The sequence below is a fragment of the Chiloscyllium plagiosum genome, chromosome 14, assembly GCF_004010195.1.
Source record: "Chiloscyllium plagiosum isolate BGI_BamShark_2017 chromosome 14, ASM401019v2, whole genome shotgun sequence".
Lineage (NCBI taxonomy): Eukaryota > Metazoa > Chordata > Chondrichthyes > Orectolobiformes > Hemiscylliidae > Chiloscyllium > Chiloscyllium plagiosum.
This window is the reverse complement of record NC_057723.1, coordinates 67,619,410-67,641,347: the sequence shown is the minus strand read 5'-3', so window position 1 is coordinate 67,641,347 and position 21,938 is coordinate 67,619,410. Positions and strand designations below refer to the sequence as shown.

General features: G+C 40.5%; 1 protein-coding gene across 2 annotated transcripts in view; it reads left to right on the top strand.

Moving 5' to 3' along the window:
* The window catches only part of LOC122556786 (serine/threonine-protein kinase 32A-like), a 303,260-nt gene that overhangs the window by 91,645 nt on the left and 189,677 nt on the right, over positions 1–21,938 (top strand). For both annotated transcript variants that reach the window (XM_043703955.1, XM_043703956.1), the window contains exon 4: positions 15,438–15,611. In XM_043703955.1, the coding sequence (XP_043559890.1) occupies positions 15,438–15,611 (174 nt within the window). The remainder of the gene's footprint in view (positions 1–15,437; positions 15,612–21,938) is intronic.

Here is a 21,938-nt window from a genome sequence, read left to right as displayed (position 1 = left end):
ACCTCTGGGACACCCGGACCAACCAACCCAACCACCCCATGGCTCAACACTTCAACTCCCCCTCCCACTCCACCAAGGACATGCAGGTCCTTGGACTCCTCCATCGCCAGACCATAGCAACACGATGCCTGGAGGAAGAGCGCCTCATCTTCCGCCTAGGAACCCTCCAACTACAAGGGATGAACTCAGATTTCTCCAGTTTCCTCATTTCCCCTCCCCCCACCTTCTATCAGTCCCAACCCTCAAACTCAGCACCGCCTTCCTAACCTGCAGTCTTCTTCCTGACCTCTCTGCCCTCACCCCCTCTCCGGCCTATCACCCTCACCTTGACCTCCTTCCACCTATCGCATTTCCAACGCCCCTCCCCCAAGTCCCTCCTCCCTACCTTTTATCTTAGCCTGCTAGACACACTTTCCTCATTCCTGAAGAAGGGCTCATGCCCGAAACGTCGATTCTCCTCCTTGGAGGCTGCCTGACCTGCTGCGCTTTTCCAGCAACACATTTTCAGCTCTGATCTCCAGCATCTGCAGTCCTCACTTTCTCCTCTATTATCTGAATGGTGGCAGTTTAGGAAAAAATAAGACCTGGCTGTTATGGTGGAACAGTCGCTGAAGGTTGGCATGCAGGTGCAGCAGGCAGTGAGGAAAGCTAATGGCACCAGGCCTTCATAGAGAGAGGATTTGAATATCAGAGTGGGGATGTCTTGCTGCAGTTATACAGGGCCTTGGTGAGGCCATACCTTGAGTATTGTGTGAAACTTTGCTCTCCTAGTCTGAGGAAGAACGTGCTTGCTATTGAGTCCATCAAAGTTTCACCAGACTGATTCCTGGGACGGCTGTGCTGGTATATGAGGAAAGACTGGATCATCTGGGTTTGTACTCACTGGAATTTAGAAGCTTAACGGGTATCTCATGGAAACATATAAAATCCTAATGTGACTGGACAGGCTAGATGTGGGAAAAATGTTCCCATTGTTGGGGAAGTCCAGAACTAGAGATCACAATCTAAGAATGAGGGGTAGAGAACAGAGATGAGAAAGGATTTCTTCACTCAGCGTTGTGAACCTGTAGAATTCTCTCCCACAGGAAGCTGTTGGGGCCAATTCATTAGATGTATTTAAGAGGGAGCTGGACATGGCCCTTGCAACTAAAGGGATCAAGGATTATGGAAAGAAAGCAGGAGTGATATACTAAAATTACATGGTCAGCCATGTTCATATTAAATGGTGGTGCAGGCCCATAGAGCCTATTGGCTAACTCCTCCACCTATTTTCTATGTTTCTATGTAATCTCTCTCTTTACCTCGCCTTTGTTTTCTCTCTCTCTCTGGGCACTGTCTCCAAGTACTCTATTCATTCCCCAGTTATCAGCATTATTACCAACCTTACTCAGCTATTTTGTGTTCGGATGAAGAATCACTGTACTCAACATGTTCACTCTGTTTTCCTCTATAGATGTTGTCAGTTCTGCTGAGCTTTTCCAGCACTTTTTGCTTTTTTAATCAGAAAACACTTTTGAACACAGAGGTCAGTTTATTTTGGTTTCCAAATGAGATTTATCAAAAAGGTGATATTTTAAAACTGAAATGATTGGCTCAAAATAAATGAACCTCAGTAGACCTGTTTGTTTTTGTGGGATGCACAATGCTGACACACGTCAGAATTTTAGAAACTATTGGTCTTTTTTGCATGCATGTGCACGCACATAACCACAGGCAACTCCTTAAAGCTTTGACCATGCCTTCAGCAATCCATCTGTGTAAGGTTCAATAACATCACTAGATTAACAAAGCAGTGAAATAAAAATCCATTTTAATAGACTTAGCCTGTGCAAAGATATACTTTCTGTCTAAGTTCACAAAGGGATAATAAGTCCAAGGACTAAGCTAACTTGCTGTAACTTACTTTTATAGTGTTTTCCCTCATTGTTTTTCTTTATCACTGCTGGGAGATCTTGTCTTAGTTAAATTATGTCATGAAATCATACAGCACAGAAGGAGAGTTGTTTGTCCTATTGTGCCTGTGTTGACTGTCTGAAAACAACTATCCAATTAATTCCACTTCCCTGCTCTTTTCCAATAGATCTGTAACTTTGTTCCTATTTTAAGAAGCCATACAACAGCCTTTAAGACAATGTATTCTAGATCACAATGACGCATTCTACAAAAAGAGTTCTCCTTATTTCCCAAATGATTCTTTCGCCAATTATCGTTAGCCTGCGTCCTCTGGTTAACAGTCCTCCTGCCAGTGGAAACAGTTTCTTCCTGTCCATTCTATCAATGCCTTTCATCATTTGAACACCTCTTAAATTTCCTCTCAACCTTTTTCTGCTCAAAACAGAATAATCCAAGTTTCTCCTAGGTCTCCTGGTAAATGAAGTCCTTCATTTCTGGTCTCATTAAAGTCAATCAGCTCTGGACTTTCTTATATTATATCATGCACCCGCGGCCCCCCCACCCCACCTCTCACGTCCCCCCCACCCCCGACCCCCCTTACTTTGAAGGTTCTCTTTGGTACTTTTAAATTCACAGGGTGTAAATCCTACGTAGCACAGATCAGGCTGACAGTGTATGGGGTGTCAGTGAGAGGCACAATAAATATGCATGTTTGAGCTTAATTTGCATTAATTAATGATGTTTGTGGAAAGATGTTAAATCTAGTAAGACAACTGATTGTCATGGGCCTGGAGAAACATCTTAAAGGGAAATCATGGGGACTGGAACAGAACAGTAGTTTGCAGGAGCAGGGTCAAACTTTCAGCATTTATTGCAGCAAGGAGATGAAATAATGGAAGTCATTAAAAATTAAAACTTTCAGGAGACTGGTCACCTCCTGAACTGCATCGCCCATGACTTTGTTGACAGATGAAGGAAGTTATGCCCATCATAACATCATCTCAGCATCATCTCAGTGGGCGGCACGGTAGCGCAGTGGTTAGCACTGCTGCCTCACAGCGCCAGAGACCCGGGTTCAATTCCTGCCTCAGGCGACTGACTGTGTGGAGTTTGCACGTTCTCCCCGTGTCTGCGTGGGTTTCCTCCGGGTGCTCCGGTTTCCTCCCACAGTCCAAAGATGTGCAGGGTCAGGTGAATTGGCCATACTAAATTGCTCGTAATGTTAGGTAAGGGATAAATGTAGGGGTATGGGTGGGTTTCGCTTCGGCGGGTCGGTGTGGACTTGTTGGGCCGAAGGGCCTGTTTCCACACTGTAATCTAATCTAAATCTAATCTAAATCTAAATCTAAATCTTGAAAGGCTGAATTAATTCTTCCTTCAAGACTGCTGAAACTTTGTTTCGTTGGGTTTAGCTTTGTACAAGAACTTGAATTGCATTTAGCTGCTAAGCTATAGCATGCCTGAATTTAATAAAAGAGACACCAAACCAGGGCCAAACTGGGTGCTTATGATTTGTCCGTGACAAAACATGTTGTGTAATTCAGGGCATATAAGCAGCGAATCAACTTTAAAATGTTGAGATGATGCACTTTGCTAGGAAAGATAGAAACAGCACCTATATCTTAAAAAAAAGGACACAAAAGCATAGAGGGATACAAGAGAAGTCAATAAAAACAGCAGCACAGCTTCACAAAGCAACTAAATTACTACCAAAGCATTGGGATTTATTTGTGTTAAATACACATTAACCTCACAACCTTCAAAAAGTACTTGGATGAGCACTTGTAGTGTCACTACACATAAGGCTGTGGGCCTAGTGTGGGAAATGGGATTAGTGTAGATAGTAGTGTATGTTTGATGGTACAGACTTGAAAGGCTGAAGACACTCTTCTGGACTGTATGAACACCAGTCAATTCAGTTTTGGAACACTGTGTGTAATTCTAACCTCCATATTTGTTAAAACAAAATACAAGTGCAAAGAAAATTTATTTAGATAGTAGCAAAACTGAGGGGTTACTGATGGCTTTGAGCTTCTCTTTGTAGATAAAGACTTAAGGTAAAATTTAATGCTCCAGAGAATGGATAAAGATGCAAATGGAGGCAAAGATTCAGACAAAGAACCTGTTGCTGACTTAATTCTTTCCATTTAAGTCCTGTGCAGAATGAATTGAGGTGTGGTTCCTAACCAGAGGCTAATGAAGGCCCTTTAGTTGTCCCTTAAGTACTTCATCCTGCTGCTTGTGTTCAAATAGTGGTAAGCAAGGTCTATGCCAAATGGGAAAGCTGCAAAGTTAACCTTGGACAAATACATGCAGCCTTGTGAGAGGTCCTTACACAGAAATCATACACACTGGAAAAAGACAAAGACAATGTTGTCGAGGAGAATACTGAGATACAGGCTATTAGACTAGATGGGATTGAGGTTCACAAAGAGAAGATGTTAGAAATTCTGGAAAGTGTGGAAATAGATAAATCCCCTGGGCCAGATTGGATTTATCCTAAGAATCTCTGGGAAGCTAGGGAGGAGATTGTCGAGTGTTTGGCTTTGATCTTTATGTTGTCATTGTCTACAGGAATAGTACCAGAAAACTGGAGGATAGCAAATGTTCAAGAAGGGGAATAGAGACAACCCTTGTAATTATAGACCAGCGACCCTTACTTCCGTTGTGGGTAAAGTGTTGGGAAAGGTTATAAGAAATAGGATTTATAATCATCTCGATAAGAATAAGTTCACTAGGAATAGTCAAGACAGTTTTGTGAAGGGTAGGTCATGCCTCACAAACCTCATTGAGTTCCTTGAGAAGGTGGCCAAACAGGTGGATGAGGGTATAGTAGTTGATGTGGTGTATATGGGTTTCAGTAAGGCGTTTGATTAGGTTCCCCATGGTAGGCTACTGCACAAAATACAGAGGCATGGGATTGAGAGCGATTTTGTGGTTTGGATCAGAAATTGGCTTACTGAAAGAAGACAGAGGGTGGTGGTTAATGGCTAATATTCATCCTGGAGTTGAGTTAGTAGTGGTGTACCACAAGGATCTGTTTTGGGTCCACTGCTGTTTGTCATTTTTATAAACAACCTGGATGAGGACATAGAAGGATGGGTTAGTAAATTTGCAGACTACACTAAGCTCAGTACAGTTGTGGAGAGTGACGAAGGATGTTATAGGTTACACAGAGACATAGATAAGCTGCAGAGCTGGGCTGAGAGGTGGCAAATGGAGTTTAATGCAGAAAAGTATGAGGTGATTCACTGTGGAAAGAGTAACAGGAATGCAGAATACTGGGCGGATGGAAAGATTCTTGGTAGTGTAGATGAGCATGTACATAGATCCATGTACAGTGTCCATGTACACAGATCCCTCAAAGTACCCACCCAGGTTGATAGGGCTGTTAAGAATGCATATGGTGTGTTAGCTTTTATTGGTAGAGGGATCGTGTTTCAGAACCATGAGGTCATGCTGCAGCTGTATAAAACTCTGGCGTGGCCGCATTTGGAGTATTGCATGCAGTTCTGGTCACCGCAATATAGGAAAGATGTGGAAGCTTTGGAAAGGGTTCAGAGGAGATTTACTAGGATGTTGCCTGGTGTGGAGGGAAGGTCATATGAGGAAAGGTTGAGGGGCTTGAGGCAGTTTTCATTAGAGAGAAGAAGGTTGGGAGGTGACTTAATTGAGATATATAAGATAATCAGAAGGTTAAACAGTGAGAGTCTTTTTTTGAGGGTGGTGCTGGATTGCACGAGGGGGCAGAGCTTCAAATTGAGAGGTGACGGATTTAGGATAGATGTCAGAGGTTGTTTCTTTACTCAGAGTGTAGTGGGGCATGGTACGCATTGCCTGCAACAGTGCCTGCCAACATTACGGGCATTTAAATGGTCATTGGATAGGCATATGGACGAGAATGGAATAGTGTAGGCTAGATGGGCTTCAGATTGGTTTCACAGGGCAGAGTAACATCGAGGGCTGAAGGGCCTCTACTGCGCTGTAGTGTTCTCTGTTCTATGTTCTATAAATCGTGAGTTCAACAGAGGGACTGATGGCAGAAAGAGAGAGATGACAGGTAGGTTTTTGTTAGTAATAGTCAGCGATTGCTATATGGTCACCAGTAGGCTAGCTTTTTTTTGGTTCCGGATTTTCATTGATTCAAACTTCACTTCCTACTATGGTAGTGTCCACAAACCACTGGCCTGGGCCTTTGAATTACTAGCAGAAGGTGAGGACTGCAGATGCTGGAAATCAGAGTCGAAAGTGTGGCGCTGGAAAAGCACAGCAGGGCAGGCAGCATTTGAGGAGCAGGAGAATTGACATTTTGGGCATAAGCCCTTCATCAGGAATGATGAATTACTTTGAATTACTAGTCCAGTACCAATGACAATGTTGTTACATCGCCATTTGCCCTCTCTTTAAAGCATGTTTAGGAGATGGTTCTAGGTAGTTATAGGAATATAAGACATAGGAGCAGAAAGTCGGCCATTCAGTCCATTGAGTCTGCTCCACCATTCAATCATGGCTGATAAGTTTCTCAACTCCATTCTCCCGCTTTCTACCTTTGATCCCCTTGACAATCAAGAACCTATCTATGTCCTTCTTTTTTTTTTAGATATTTTTATTAGAAATTTAACATCTTGGTAGGGGGTAGGTGACCCACTGTGCCCAAGTCTTGGGAGGAGCACTATAGACTCAGTCTTACTGGGTCGCCGCCATCTTGGATCCAGCATCTATGTCCTTCTTAAACATGCTCAGTGACCTGGCCTCCACAGCCTTCTGTGGCAGTGAATTCCACAAATTCACCACTCTTTGGCTGAAGACTTTTCTCCTTATCTCTGTTCTAAAATGTTGTTTTCCTCTAAAGCTGTGCCCTCGAGCCCTAGTCTCTTCTAACAATGGAAACATCTTCCCAACATCCATTCTGTCCAGACCATTCAGTGTTCTGTAAGTTTCAATTCGATCCCCCCTCATCCTTCTAAACTCCCGTCGAGTGTACACCCAGAGTTCTCAAACATTCCTTATACATTTAAGCTTTTCATTCCTGGGACTATTCTTGTGAGAAAGGGTCATTTTCTTATGTAATAATTGAAAGCATTCTATTTGTTTTGATGACAAGAGATGGGACAAGTGTGAAAACTCCCCGACATTGCAAAATTTCATTTCTATATTCCTCTTTTCTTCCACGTATCTCGCATGTTTCCTTTCAAAATTGCCATTACTGCTTCTCTGGTCAATCTGTTCTTTATCTGAACTTGTGCAAGTTTGTTAAAGCAAACTTGTTTGTTCCATTTCCCTAATCTGAGCTTGACTCCTTGTCTCTGCATAGTACTTGCACTGTGGAAGCTTATTATCATTTTTTAATGTACTCCTATAAAACAGGAGAGCTCAATTTATGGTACTGAAACTTGTTATTGAAGTTGATTGCTCTACCACCTTTCAGTGTTTCCTTGATTGCTGACTGAATATTTATATGAGATCAAATGTTGCTTCAATTTAAGAACAGGAAGGTCAAAATCATCATTTTCAGTCCTCACTGTAAATTACAATTCCATGCTAACAATTCTACCCTTCTCCCCACTTCCTCCTCCAAATGAACCAGACCATACCAAACCTTGCTATTCTACTTGGCCCTGTGCTTAGTTTCAAAGCTCATATTTTGTCCAATGCCAAAACTATCTACTTACATCTCTGCCACTGTGCCCACCTCTACTCCCCATCTCAGTTCTTTGGTTGATGAAACATTCTTCATCATTTTTTACTTCTGGACTCAATTATTTTAATGTCTTTTTTCTACTCTTGCAAGCTAGAAGGGCTAGATTTCTGTGGAGTTGGGCTGATGCTGAATGTCTTTAGAAATGAACAGTCAGGACCAGATTCCTGTAATTGCATCCCCATTCATACAGCTGGCAATTTTCAGTGTGTGGATTAAGAGTGTGAGTAGTAAGTCCACATCTCTCACTTCAACTTGACTGGTTATATTATTGGAGTCAGCATCTCATACCCCAGTGCAATTTTTGTAGTTGGGCAAACTTTTCTTAGACTCTCAGCTCACATTCCCTCAGAGGATTCATTAACTATAGGTTGAATTTGGAAACCTTTTGAAAATTATGTTTATATTGTCCTGCCCATACCACTTTGATCACCTCATACCAACTCCTTGATCTGTTACCACTTCATCCGCACTCAATTCAGTGTGTGATTTGCTCAGAATCAATGAGCCATCTAATAACAATGGCAAGTTATGAAAGGCAGATTGAAGGAAGACATCCATTCAGAAATCTGCTTTGAAAGAAACTACAAAGTACTAATCAGGCATAGCTAAGAATGCATCAATAACAGAAACTTTAGTCAATTGTCCCATTTTAACATGTGAGCAAAACACTCTACTGAACAAATCTATTCGTGAATCTTGGAGCTTAGTCAAGCATTCAGCCTGAGGCCTCCTAGAAAAATAGATGTCTGAACATCTGTTCTGTTGAAATTATTCCCATGTGGCCTAATGTTTCTGGCTCGAGCTTCCTATTTCTAAAATGAAAATCCAGGTTGAGAAAGTTGCCACTAACCTTCATGACACAATGGCTTTAACTGTACCAAATGTGCATCTCCGCATCAGGCCCTTGGTGAACGCTACGTTGCTCCAAAGAAAGTTCACTATCCAACAAGAGGCAGAAACTGTGCTGGTGTAAACTCCTCTATGATTTGCTTTGAAGACCTTTTTAAGTAAGGGATGGGTTTCTCTGCCAGTTCATCCAAAAATATTTATACTAAATGATTGGGATCAGCTGAATTAACACAGACTGAAAACAAAACTTAAGATTTTGTCAGCCTTTGTAGCTAAGGTACTGATTAGATGAGCATGATGAACCACAGGGCCTTTAATATATAAAATTAAAACCATGTCTGAACATAATTCATGCATGAAATACAGTGTGTGAAAAGATACCTCTTGTTGCTCACTACTAGTGTTTAGTAGTAAACTGGCTAGAGAATTTATTCTGATTTGTAGCAAGATCTGCAGTAATGCTCTGTTCCAAATTCTTGTCTTTGCGTGCCAAGAAATCACAGCAGCTGAGATAATTAATTCAATTACACTTAAGGCATAATTTTCATGTGTGAGTATGCTTGTGCAATAATTTAAGATCATATTGAATGGAATGAAAATCATTCAGATCATCTTTTCTCAAACTATATGTGTAGCACCTAAATTGCCAACAATTTAATTCCCCATTGTAATGGAAAACTAAGGTGGTAGGTTAGGGTCGTAATGAGTATTTGAAACAGATTTTAAGTAAAACAAAGCAATACTATGACAGTTATCTAGTTCAAAGGAGCTGAAAAAACATCTGCAATAGAATTCAAATTATAAGGATCAATGTTAACAGATGAGGAGGTGCTGTGCTGATGTAACCTTGAAAAATGGCACCTATGGAAAGCAACTAATGTGGTACAGATAAACAACTAAATGTAGAAGAATATTTCCTAAATGCCTTTGGGAATGTGAAGCAATTTCACAAAGCATCCCCTCAGAATATTAAACAAATCGTACGATCAGTAAAGATGAACTGAAGAGTGGAAGAAACAATGTCAGCTAATTTCAAAATCCATTCCATGGTCTTTTTAACACTGCCAGTTGTCAGACATGCCATTTTAGGACCCCACTGATTCACTTATACAGGAACGGGAATAGGCCATTAAGCCTATTCCACCATTCAATGAGTTCATGACTGATCTGTGGCCGAACTCCATTTAATTGCCTTTGGCCATTATCCCTTAGTACCTTTGCATGACAAAAATATATCTGTCTCAGATTTAAAACTAACAACTAATGTAGCATTCACTAATGTTTGTGAAATAGAATTGCGAGCACCTATTATGCTTTACACGTAGAATTGTTTCCTCACATCTCTCCTGAATAATCTGCTCCTCATTCTCAGACTATGTACCCTAGTTCTAGAAACCCAAATAGTGGAAATAATTTATTTATCCTGTCTTTTCCAGTTAATATCTTGAAGACTTTGACCTGATCACTCCTTAGTCTTCTAAATTCCAGAGACAATGTAGCAGCTCAGTGAACCAATTCCTGCTTTTGTAATGAAATGCTTTTAGTTCATTCATCACCATAATAATACACCAGTTGATACGCACTGCAATTGTTGGCAATGGCCTTGTCATACAATATAATTGGAAGATTAATGACTTACTATAGATTAGATTCCCTACAGTGTGGAAACAGGCCCTTCGGCCCAACAGGTCCACACCGACCCTCCGAAGAGTAACCTACCCCGTCCTATTTCCCTCTGGCTAATGCACCTAACACTATGGGCAATTTAGCATGGCCAATTCACCTGACCTGTACATCTTTGGACCTGTGGAAGGAAACCGGAGCACCCAGAGGAAACCTACGCAGACACAGGGAGAATGTGCAAACTCCACACAGACAGTCGCCCGAGGCTGGAATCAAATCTGGGACCCTGGTGCTCAGTTGTTAATTACACTAGGATCAGCCCTTGTTTTATGTGTGATCCAAGCTTGCAAGAAGTATTAAAAGGAAGGTTCTTGGAGTGTTACCATTATATACTATATTATTTGTTGATGGGCAGATGGAGTCTTGACTGAAAATGCCTAGGTCACTGCTCAAGAAGAAAGGCAGAGCAGAAAAAGGACCAGGAGGTACACAAAATGACCTCATGAGCCTGCTATGGCATTCCACATAATCATGACTGATCTTCAATTTCTTTCCTGCCCACTCCTTCAACTCACGAGAGTCTAAAATCATTCTATTGCAATCTTAAATATATTCAATATTAGAGCTTTGATAACCGCCATGATAGAGAATTTCAAAGACTCTTAATCTTCGGGTTTGAAACATTTCTCCACATTTTGGTTCTCAGTGTTTAATATCTTATCCTAAAGCTGTGGTCTCAGGTAGTAGATTACCCAGCTATTGGGGGCAATCTTTGTGTCTACCCTGTTGAACTCCTTCAGAAATTTGCATGTCTCAATGAGATTATCTCTCACAGGCACATTCTCCCCGTGTCTGTGTGGGTTTCCTCCGGGTGCTCCGGTTTCCTCCCACAGTCCAAAAATGTGCAGATTAGGTGAATTGGCCATGCTAAATTATCCGTAGTGTTAGGTGAAGGGGTAAATGTAGGAGAATGGGTCTGGGTTGGTTGCGCTTCGGTGGGTCGGTGTGGACTTGTTGGACCGAAGGGCCTGTTTCCACACTGTAAGTAATCTAATCTAAGAATATTGACCTGATTTACTGAGCTTCTCATTTTTAGAAAACATTCTCATCCCACAAACTAATCTGCTGAAACCTTGCTGTGCTGTCTCCAAGTAAAGGTAATAAGTCATTTTTAGCGAGTTTTGAGAAGATTTGTAGCTCAGGTTGAGGTTTTGGATGTAGGTTTGCTCGCTGAGCTGAAAGGTTCATTTCCAGACATTTCGTTACCTGACTAGGTAACATCTTCAGTGGACCTCATGCAAAGCAATGCTGAAAATTCCTGCTTTCAAAGAAAGCCAAACATATAAATAGAAAGCAGGAATTTTCAGTATTGCTTCACATGAGGTCCACTGAAGATGTTATCTATTAAGGTAATGAAACGTCTAGAAATGAACCTTTCAGCTCAGCGAGCAAACCTACATCCACAAGTCATTCTGCGAAAGTGTATGGTTCATCAGCACAAATTGTGGACGTAGATTGGATAATGCAAACTTTCTACTGAATGGGTTTAGCGATTTTCTATTAGCGATCTTCTACATCGCGGTTTTCGGTAGCATTATTTTCTACAACGCGATGTTGCACAGGAACACAACTGTCACGTTATAGCAGAACGACCTGTATCCTTCCTTGGCTATGGAATCTGCGAATGCGCTCAGTGCTCCAAATGCAAATACTTTCCAAAATACTCGTGAATCATAAACCAGGTAGACAATCAGGTAAAATTCAGTATTTAACATTGGATAAAATATTTATTTTACTGATTTTTTTGTCCTGATAGTGTGTATGTGAATAAAGTATTCGAAATGTTATGGTTCTGCATTAAAAGGTACCATATATTCACTACCAACAGCCACTCCTATAAAACAAACTTAGTCTTCACAGTGAAGGGTATCTTTACCACCCAAAAGCTAATTAAACAATTGCGTAGCGTGGGAATTGTAAAGTGAACTTTTTTGTCCTGTAATCATGCACATGTTTCCTCTTGCATTCTCCTGTCTTTACAGAAATCTGACATGAAAGCATTCTACTGAGACAAAACACAATTATCAACCAGCAATTTGATTTATTTTGCATAGAATATGTGAATGATAGAGATGTTTTCCCAGTATGAGATATTTGTTTCTTATTCCATTTTATAACATGAGATACCAGACCATGCATTCCAATGGACTTGGGTGGATGGAGATATGGAGGGTACATTTACAAGCCAGCAGACCCACAACTAACTGACAACAACCTCTTCTGTCTCAGGCCATAGGTTTTCCATACCAAAGACCATAAAACATAGGAGCGGAAGTAAGGCCATTCAGCCCATCGAGTCCACTCCGCTATTCAATCATGGCTGATGGGCATTTCAACTCCACTTACCCGCATTCTCCCCGTAGCCCCGTAGCAACATCGCATTGTAGAAAATAATGCTACCGAAAACTGCGATGTAGAAGATCGCTAATAGAAAATCGCTAAACCCATTCAGTAGAAAGTTTGCATTATCCAATCTACGTCCACAATTTGTGCTGATGAACCATACATTTTCGCAGAATGAGACCTGAGTCTCATGGCTTTTTTAACACATTGTGTCTCCCATTGCTTTAGATTATCACTCTTTTCTGTGTGCAGATGGAAACAGACAAAGAATGATCTCTGACTCTTTACTCTTTATGTAATGTAATTGGTTTACTGAGCTGCCATTCAATGTCCTTAACAAATTTTCTCTCCTCCCTCTGGTTTCCAAGTCCCTGTCATTTGTATTGTTTGATTAGCTGAGCTAATTGGTAGAAAAGGTAGGGGGAAAAACTCATTCTAACTCTAGACAATAAATCTGCAATGAGATACCTTCAAAGAATTACCAGTGATTTAAAGTTAATGCATAATATGATGACTTTTCTGGTAATAAATTGAACAGAACAACCATTAAATACTGCACTTTATCCAAGTGCTTACTTAATTTGTGAGTCATGAAAGATAAATAAATATATAAATAAAGTATTGGAGTTTGGATTTCAAATAGTTGATTATTTATATGAAGAGTTTTCTTTTCAGAAAAAGGTCAGAGATCCTTCTAGAATAGTGATTAGATTAGATTAGATTAGATTATTTACAGTGTGTAAACAGGCCCTTCGGCCCAACAAGTCCACACCGACCCGCCGAAGCGCAACCCACCCATACCCCTACATTTACCCCTTTAACCTAACACTACGGGTAATTTAGCATGGCCAATTCACCTGACCCGCACATCTTTGTGACTGTGGGAGGAAACCGGAGCACCCGGAGGAAACCCACGCAGACACGGGGAGAATGTGCAAACTCCACACAGTCAGTCGCCTGAGGCGGGAATTGAACCCGGGTCTCTGGCGCTGTGAGGCAGCAGTGCTAACCACTGTGCCACCGTGCCGCCCAAATCTAATCTAGTATGTGGCCGAGAGCAGTTGACTGCACACCCCTGTGGTGTTAATGGCAAGTTGTTTATTGGATATTTTAATCAACCTGTTCAAATGTATTATGATACATCTCTGGAGCAGGTGAGACCAATATTGTCTCTAAACTGCACAGCAACTCCAAGACTCCATGTGCAACAATCAGTACTGGCAAGCCAATTGCAGCATTGACTTCTGGTCCCATAAGTTGCTGCCAAGCTCAGACCTTGGGTGCTATTGCAGCGGCAAAAAGATTAGAGAGAATGCTGGGTGGAAATTTGGACCCAGATCTCTGGTTCAGAAGTAGGGACACCATCACTACATGACAAGAGTTGAGGGAACAATCAGGAAAGGCGGTTATACTGTTGTATTCTTGACAAATATAATAACCACTTAAAGCTTTGTTTTCAGTTGGGATGAATCTAGGATGAGTAGGTTTTTAAAAAAACTTCAAAAAGCAGGTTTTCCAGTTCAGAAGACACCTGTGTTGACTTTAGAAGCAAGTTTAGTTTCTTTTTCCTAGAAGAAGGATTCTAGGAGTAGAGGTAACTTTACTCCTAAAGGGCAGTTTAGGAGTAAAGTTACCTCAGCAAAGGATTTAGTTTGTGAAACTTCTAAACCAGGAGAGTTTGGTAAGAAATCTGCAGGTTACTAGAATTGGAAAAGTTTAGGCTCTCAATTTTGTAGAAAATTTCACAGTGCAAGGCCAAGAAAATTTCAAGAGTCAGTTTAAAAAAAACCTTAAAAATTCAAGACATGGGATATAATTTCTTTAGAGTTGAGTCTCTGTAATTGCGTGTCATTAAATGGATTGAAACTTTGTTTTACTGTGTGTTTTAGATCTTGCAACTGTCTTCCATATTGATAGCTTTTTAAAAAATATTTTAAAGAGAGTCTGTCTGTGATTAACCACTTTAAGTTAACCAACTTTTAAAAAGAGCATATGATCTACCAAGCCAAATTTCATTCTGGAATCTGACTTGTCCAGTAGTACTATCAGGTGGGATCATAAAACAAGCAGTTGTCAATTAGTATCACTTTAGTTCTTTGTTTAAAAGCATTTTGGGACTGTACAAAGTCACACTGTACTGAAGTAATGGCAGAATTTGCATTTATGCAATAATTTCTAACATCCTCATTATGTCCTGAGTATTTTGCAGCCAGTTAATTACTTTGGAAGCTGAGCTAAGCACTATAAAGTCAACTGGGAACATGTGTTGATCAAAGTTCAGTTTGATCTTGATATAATTATCTTACCCAATACAAAATTGGGCCAAATTGCTCATTAGTTTAATCACTGCAGCATCTAGTTGGATCTGTTTCAAGAATATTTTTCACTTTGAATATAAAATTATAAAAGATTTGCAGCATAGAGACAGACTATTTAACTCAATTGATCTGTACCTCCTGTGAGAACTCTTCATCCAACAATAACACAGCATTCTATTTCTTTCTTCATTTATTTATCTAACATTCACTTAAAGGCATGTTTGATGTTGCTTCTAGTACTTTGAGTAGAAAGTTCTACATTACCACTGCTCTTGAGGTAGAGATATTGTTTCTGGAATTCTCAATTGAATTTAGTAGTGACAGTCTTATATTAATGTAAGTCCTAGTTTTATATTCCCTTTTAAACAGGAAACATTTTCCCAAACTCTCTCATCACCTGAGCTCCTCCCAGCCTCGATCCTTCCTGATACACATAACCTCTGAGTTTTGCTGTTATCCTTGCAAATATCCCTATGCATCTTTCCCCCTGCCTCTATAACATTTTACTGATTTGGAGACCAAAATTGTGTGCACTGGTCACCGTTTGGTCTTTTTAAGGGTGGCCATAATTTGTCTTTTAGATTTAGTCAGATGTGGATTAAAGGTTTGGTAAAGCTCATTAATAATCTTGGCTCCCCTCTGCCTTTCAGGTATTCATTTCAAGATGAGGAAGATATGTTCATGGTAGTGGACCTCCTCCTGGGCGGAGACCTTCGTTACCATTTACAACAGAATGTTCACTTTAAGGAGGAAACAGTGAAACATTATATTTGTGAGCTGGCTCTGGCATTGGATTATCTGCAGAGCAGACACATCATTCACAGGTCAGTCACTCAGACCATACTGGAACAATTCTAATGATAACTGAACCATTATCCCTGGTACTGTGAAATCCCCTTTAGGTATGGTAACTCTGGTTACTGTTACACTCCAGGAAGGTGTAGCTGAAATACACTACCTTGTTTGGGACCTTTAGGGGTATTATTGGTAGAATGGAAAATTATCTTTAATTATCAATAGATCTACTGAATTAGTTGTTAGTGAAAATCTGAAGTTCATAGGGAAAGTGGCTGATTCTCAAATTTTCTTGTCACCAATAATGTCACTTTACATGCATTCTGTTCTCAATGAAGCATTTTTTGTGATATTGGATTGAATGACAGTGTCCCTTTATCTCACTAAGTAACAAGGCTGGAATGCCAATTCACTCTCACTTGGATTCTTTCTTAAAACTTATTTATTAATGTTTGTACAGTACTTTAGCTATCTTTATTTTGTCTGGATGTGTTGAGTCTAGAAATTACAGAAAGCAACAATGCAAATGCAAATAACCCTGCTATTTTAAAGTAAGTGGTAGCCTTCTTAAATAATAACCTCATTAAGCTAATGAGGCAATGACAGTGGCGGAGGGGGGAGCAAGATGGTTGGAGCTGGTGGTGTTCCCATGTCATTGCTGTCCTTATTTAAGGTGGTAGCGGTTTGGTCCTCAAGTATTGAATGGGGTTTAACCACAAGTACTGAAAATGTGTTGCTGGAAAAGCGCAGCCGGTCAGGCAGCATCCAAGGAGCAGGAGAATCGACGTTTTGGGCATGAGCCCTTCTTCATTTCCTGAAACTTCGATTCTCTTGCTCCTTGGATGCTGCCTGACCTGCTGCGCTTTTCCAGCAACACATTTTCAACTCTGATCTCCAGCATCTGCAGTCCTCACTTTCTCCTTTAACCACAAGTAGGTGTAGGATTGGACCATATGGTTCATCGAGCTTGCTCTTGCAATGATTAAGGCTGATCTTGGCTTCAACTCCATTTTCCCCCTGTTCTCCATATTCCTTGAGAGACCAAGTATCTGTTTGTCCAGTCTTAAATATATTCAATGAAAGAACATCCATAACCTTCTGGGATAGAGAATTCTAAATTTTCAAAATGCTTGGAATGCAAAAATCTTTCCTGATCTTCATTCTAAGTGATTAACCCCTTACCTAAGACTATGCACCTATGTTTAATATTCAACAAGCACAAGCCGTCACTGTTTGCCCTGTTGAATCCCTTCATAATGTTGTATGTTTTAATAGGATCTCTTCTCATTCTTCTAAACTCCAGAGAATTGAAAACCAGAATTTACTTGGCCTGTCATAAAGGGACAGCCCTCTCAATCCATGCACCAATTTGGTGAATCTTTGCTGTATTGTGTCCAATGTAAATATATCATTCCCTAAATATGCAGACCAAAGCAGGATGCAGTATTCCAGATGTGGTCTCACCAAAGTCCCGTGCAATTGCAGTAAGATTTCTTTTGAATTGTAATCCAATCTCCTTGTGAAAAATAGCAACAAGCCATTTACATTCCTAATTGCTTGCTGTGCCTGTATAGTAACCAACTTTAAATACCACTTTTTCCTGACTGCTAACAGTTCTGGTGAAGAATCACCAGACTCAAAATGTTAACTCTGCTCTCTCTCTACAGAGGCTGCCAGACCTGCTGAGTTTCTCCATCAATATATGTTTTTGTTTCAGCTCTCCAGCATGCAAAGTGTTTCCTTTATTTCATGCTAATTTATTTTATTCCTTATTATGAGGTATCACTTTGAATATCAACATTTACAAGTTTCATACGTTTTAAAAATGTTTGCAATTCCTTTCTTAATGATCAAAATGAAAAACGTTGCACTTCTCAGTTATACTCCATCTGCTAGCGTGTTGCCCGTCTACTACCCTGAGATTAAAAAGCTAGAAAGCTACTGGGAGGGCAGAGTTTTGTAACATCGTGCTAATATTGCATCTATATTACTTTACTGTCTTGGAATTTAGTTGTGGATAATGTTTGCTGATTAGTAAACAGCTCCTTGTGTACTCACTGGATAAGTCTATCTTTCAATCACTGTTTAATCTGTGTTTATTAAATATTTTACACATGTAATGTCTACTTTCCTTTGTCTGCATACCTTACAATATCCCTGTCTTACTTTGCATTGATTAGTTTCAAGTTTTTCTTTCATGTTTGCTTGCTTGTGTTTTGTCCAGTTTTTTTTCTCACACCCCTGTTGTTCCTGAGTTGTTTTTCTGTTGTATCTGATTCTCACACTTGAAAAATCTTTATCCTTTATTCACTCTTAACAGGCTGTACTGTTGGCTAATTGGTAAACCTCATTCAGCAGCCCCTTTCTTTTCATTCTCATGCTCTCTCTCATGATTTTTGCTCTTTGTCTGTCCTCTCTCTACTCCCTTTTGCTTTCTGGGCTTCCTGCTTTGTCTGTTTATCTGTATGTATGCTTGTCTATCTGTCTCTCACTCCCTCATCTCTTTTACCTCTCAATTTCACTGTTCACTCTCATTTTGTGTTCTCACTGACTCAAGTTGTATTTCTTAACTATGTTGCTGAATCCTTGTCTCCTCCAGTGCTCAGATTTTATATTTTAATTTAGTTGCTATTTTATAAACTTGATTTCTCTTTCCCTCTGTCAGATTTACTGCTAATTCTATTTCTCCAGTTCCCTCTTCCTGCTTCCCTCTCTGTCATTCCCCTCTCTTTTCCCCTGTCTCCTATTCCTCTCTGTCTCTTTTCCAAATGGTTGTTTTTAGACTTGTTGATTGTTTCTTATGATGAATCATACTTGCTTTTACTGCTGCCATTGTCTCTTTTCAAAACAATCTTTAATTAAAAGTTAGGCACTGTACCTCATGTTCTTGGATTTTGTGTTCCCGCGTTTGTTTTGAGGCAACTTGACGTGAAAATAATAGAGAATAATGTTGTCGCAGAGAAAGAGAATGAGTAGTTAAATTGAGTCACAGTGACAGCTCGGCAGAGTTGAGCAGGGCAGAGAATGAGAAATTTGTTACCATCACATGACTGTAGATTTATTCCCATTGATTTATAATGCAATCAACATGGTTCTGCAGTGCAAGTCCTTCACAGCCATGCTGACATTCGATCCATGCTAGACACAATTGCCCTCTCACAGCTAACTAGACCATTCCTTCAGAAACATTGATGTTATGCAATCAGACTGACCAGTAGTTCATCAAACCTGAAACACTGTGGCCCAGGGTTTTCTGGAGTAGTCTACCTTGTGGTCGTCATGAGACCTCTTCTTGATGGTTGGCTTTCAGAATATTTTGCCACAGCTTTGCTGGAACAAGGGTAACAGAGCATCTAGGATCCTAAGTAAACAATAGGGGAATAGTATATCTCTTTAATGGTGACATTAAGAATTTTTTTTTTAAAAGACTGGTGTTGAATTAATTCACTGTAATATTCAATACCAAGAGAAATTAATGACAGGGAAAGAAAAGTTGGATAAATACAGAGACAGAAAGAAAACATATACACAAATGAAAATGAAGTACAAGAGCAAGATGCCATTTTCATGTGGAAAATAGGAGAGCAGTGCTAATTATCCAGCAGCTTGTGATGCTTCTCATTTCACACGATATCTCGTCCTCTTTGCAAGGGCACATCGTCAAAGTCAAATAGGGTCAGATGGAGTTGGACAGTTTCAAAATTTCGCGTGGCCAGCCAATGTGCTAGTTCCCTGTCACAGGCCTGTCTCCAGACCACTTCCAAACGGCCAGATCAAAGTCGAAATGACCACAGGAGGACCATTATATGGCCGATAAAGGTAATTAAGGGACCTGGTACTGCCCCTGATGTGGAATTTTACAGTTGGCAGGCACCATATGATGACCAAAACACAGCCAGTGACTGAATGAGGCAGCTTCTCAGTGGCAGTTCAGGGCTACCAGCATATCAGTGGTCTTGTTAAAACTTCAATTTCCCCAACCTCCGTGGCAGATGAATCCTTTCTCTTCCTCGTAAATGTCAATAGTAGCTCCTGCTTTTGATCGTGACGCTGCTGATATGTCACTGTACCAAGAACATGCCATCTTTCCTTAACTGAATGGCACCCTCTGGCTCATAGTTGATCTGGTATTTTGAGATATCTGTTTTGGGCTAAAGAATGACATGAAATGGGAAGGGAAGAATCCATTTGTCAAGGTCCATGTCAGTACCAACAACATAGGTTTGGCCACTTTTGGAATATTGCGTGCAATTCTGGTCTCCTTCCTATCAGAAGGATACTGTGAAACTTGAAAGGGTTCAGAAAAGATTTAGAAGAATGTTGGTGGATTGAGCTATAAGGAGAGGCTGTATAGGCAGAGGCTGCTTTCCTTGGAGCGTTGGAGGCTGAGGGGTTACCTTATAGAGGTTTATAAAATCATGAGGGGCATGGATAGGATAAATAGACCCTGGGGTGGTGAGAGTTCAGAACTAGAGGGAATAGGTTTAGGGTGAGAGGGGGAAGATATAAAAGAGACCCAAGTGGCTAATATTTAACATAGAAAGAGGTACGTGTATAGAATGAGCTGCCAGAGGAAGTGGTGGAGGCTAGTACAATTGCAACATTTAAAAGGTATATGAATAGGAAGGGTTTGGAGGGATATGGGCCGGGTGCTGGTAAGTTAGATTAGGTTAGGATATCTGGTTGGTATGGAGGAGTTAGACCAAAGGGTCTGTTTCTGTGCTGTACATCTCTATAACATAGGGGGAAACTAAGAAGGGAGACCCAGCTTGGTGGGGTAGTGTTGGGTTAGGAACTAAATTAAAATGCAGAACATCCAAGGTAATACTCCCTCGATCATTCATTGAGCTATGAGAAAATTGGAATAGGATAGATAATTTTAGAGAGATGAATTCATGACTCATGAATTGATGTGGGGGAAGTGGGTTTGGATCCCTGGTGGACTGACAGCAGTACCTTGGGAGTAGTGGGATGATCTGCATCTTGACTGTGCTGACAGACAAATCATATAATAGGACAAAAGAAAGGCTTTAAACTAAATAGTGGAGAAAGGGATCAGGTGAGGAGAGATATGATGAATGGAAACAACAAAATAATTCAAGAGCTAACTAGGGAACAGGTTATTTTACATGTGCCAATGTGCAAATAGACTTGATTAATCAATAATTTCAAGGCAAAGGTGCCACCTCTTGTAATCACAACATGGTAGAATTATATATTCAGTATGAAAGAGAGAAGTTTGATTGGAGGAATATGCTGATAATCAATTCCCACAAAATTACTAAATTGCACCATCAGTATAAATGTGTCAAAGTAATCAATAAGATGGTTAATTGGTTCCCTTGTATACCACTGTTCAGAGTTGAACACCCTTTCAGTGGATGTATCTAAGCAATTCAAAAATAATCCAGTTCTTATTTAAACATATCCTCAAGCTATTGGAAAAACTGGTTAACAATTAATCCAGACTTAGAACTATGTTCACATGATTCCAGACAAAAACATTCACATGATAAAAATGGCCAACAAACTGTACGAGATGGTATTTACAAAAAAGGCAGAAAATATCCTCATTGTCCAACAGGCATAGAGTCATAGAGATGTACAGCATGAAAACAGACCCTTCGGTCCAACCCGTCCATGCCTATCAGCTATCCAACCCAATCTAGTCCCACTTGCCAGCACCCGGCCCATATCCCTCCAAACCCTTCCTATTCATACCCATCCAAATGCCTCTTAAATACTGCAATTGTACTAGCCTCCACCACTTCCTCTGGCAGCTCATTCCATACACGTACCACCCTCTGTATGAAAAGGTTGCTCCTCAGGTCTCTTTTATATCTTTCCCCTCTGACCCTAAACCTATGCCGTCTAGTTCTGGACTCCTCAACCCCAGAGAAAAGACTTTGCCTATTTACCCTATGCATGCCCCTCATAACTTTGTAATACTCTATAAGGACACCCTTTAGCCTCCGACTCTCTAGAGAAAACAGCCCCAAGCCCATTCAGCCTCAAATCCTCCAACCCTGGCAACATCCTTGTAAATCTTTTCTGAACCCTTTCAAGTTTCACAACATCTTTCCGATAGGAAGGAGACCAGAATTGCACACAATATTCCATCAGTGGCCTTACCAATGTCCTGTACAGCTGCAACATGACCTCCCAACTCCTGTATTCAATACTCTGACCAATAAAAGAAAGCATACCAAACGCCTTCTTCACTATCCTATCTACCTGTGACTCCACTTTCAAGGAGCTATGAACCTGCACTCCAAGTCTCTTTGTTCAGCAACACTCCATTGGACCTTACCATTAAGTGTATAAGTCCTGCTTTCCCAAAATGCAGCACCTCACAT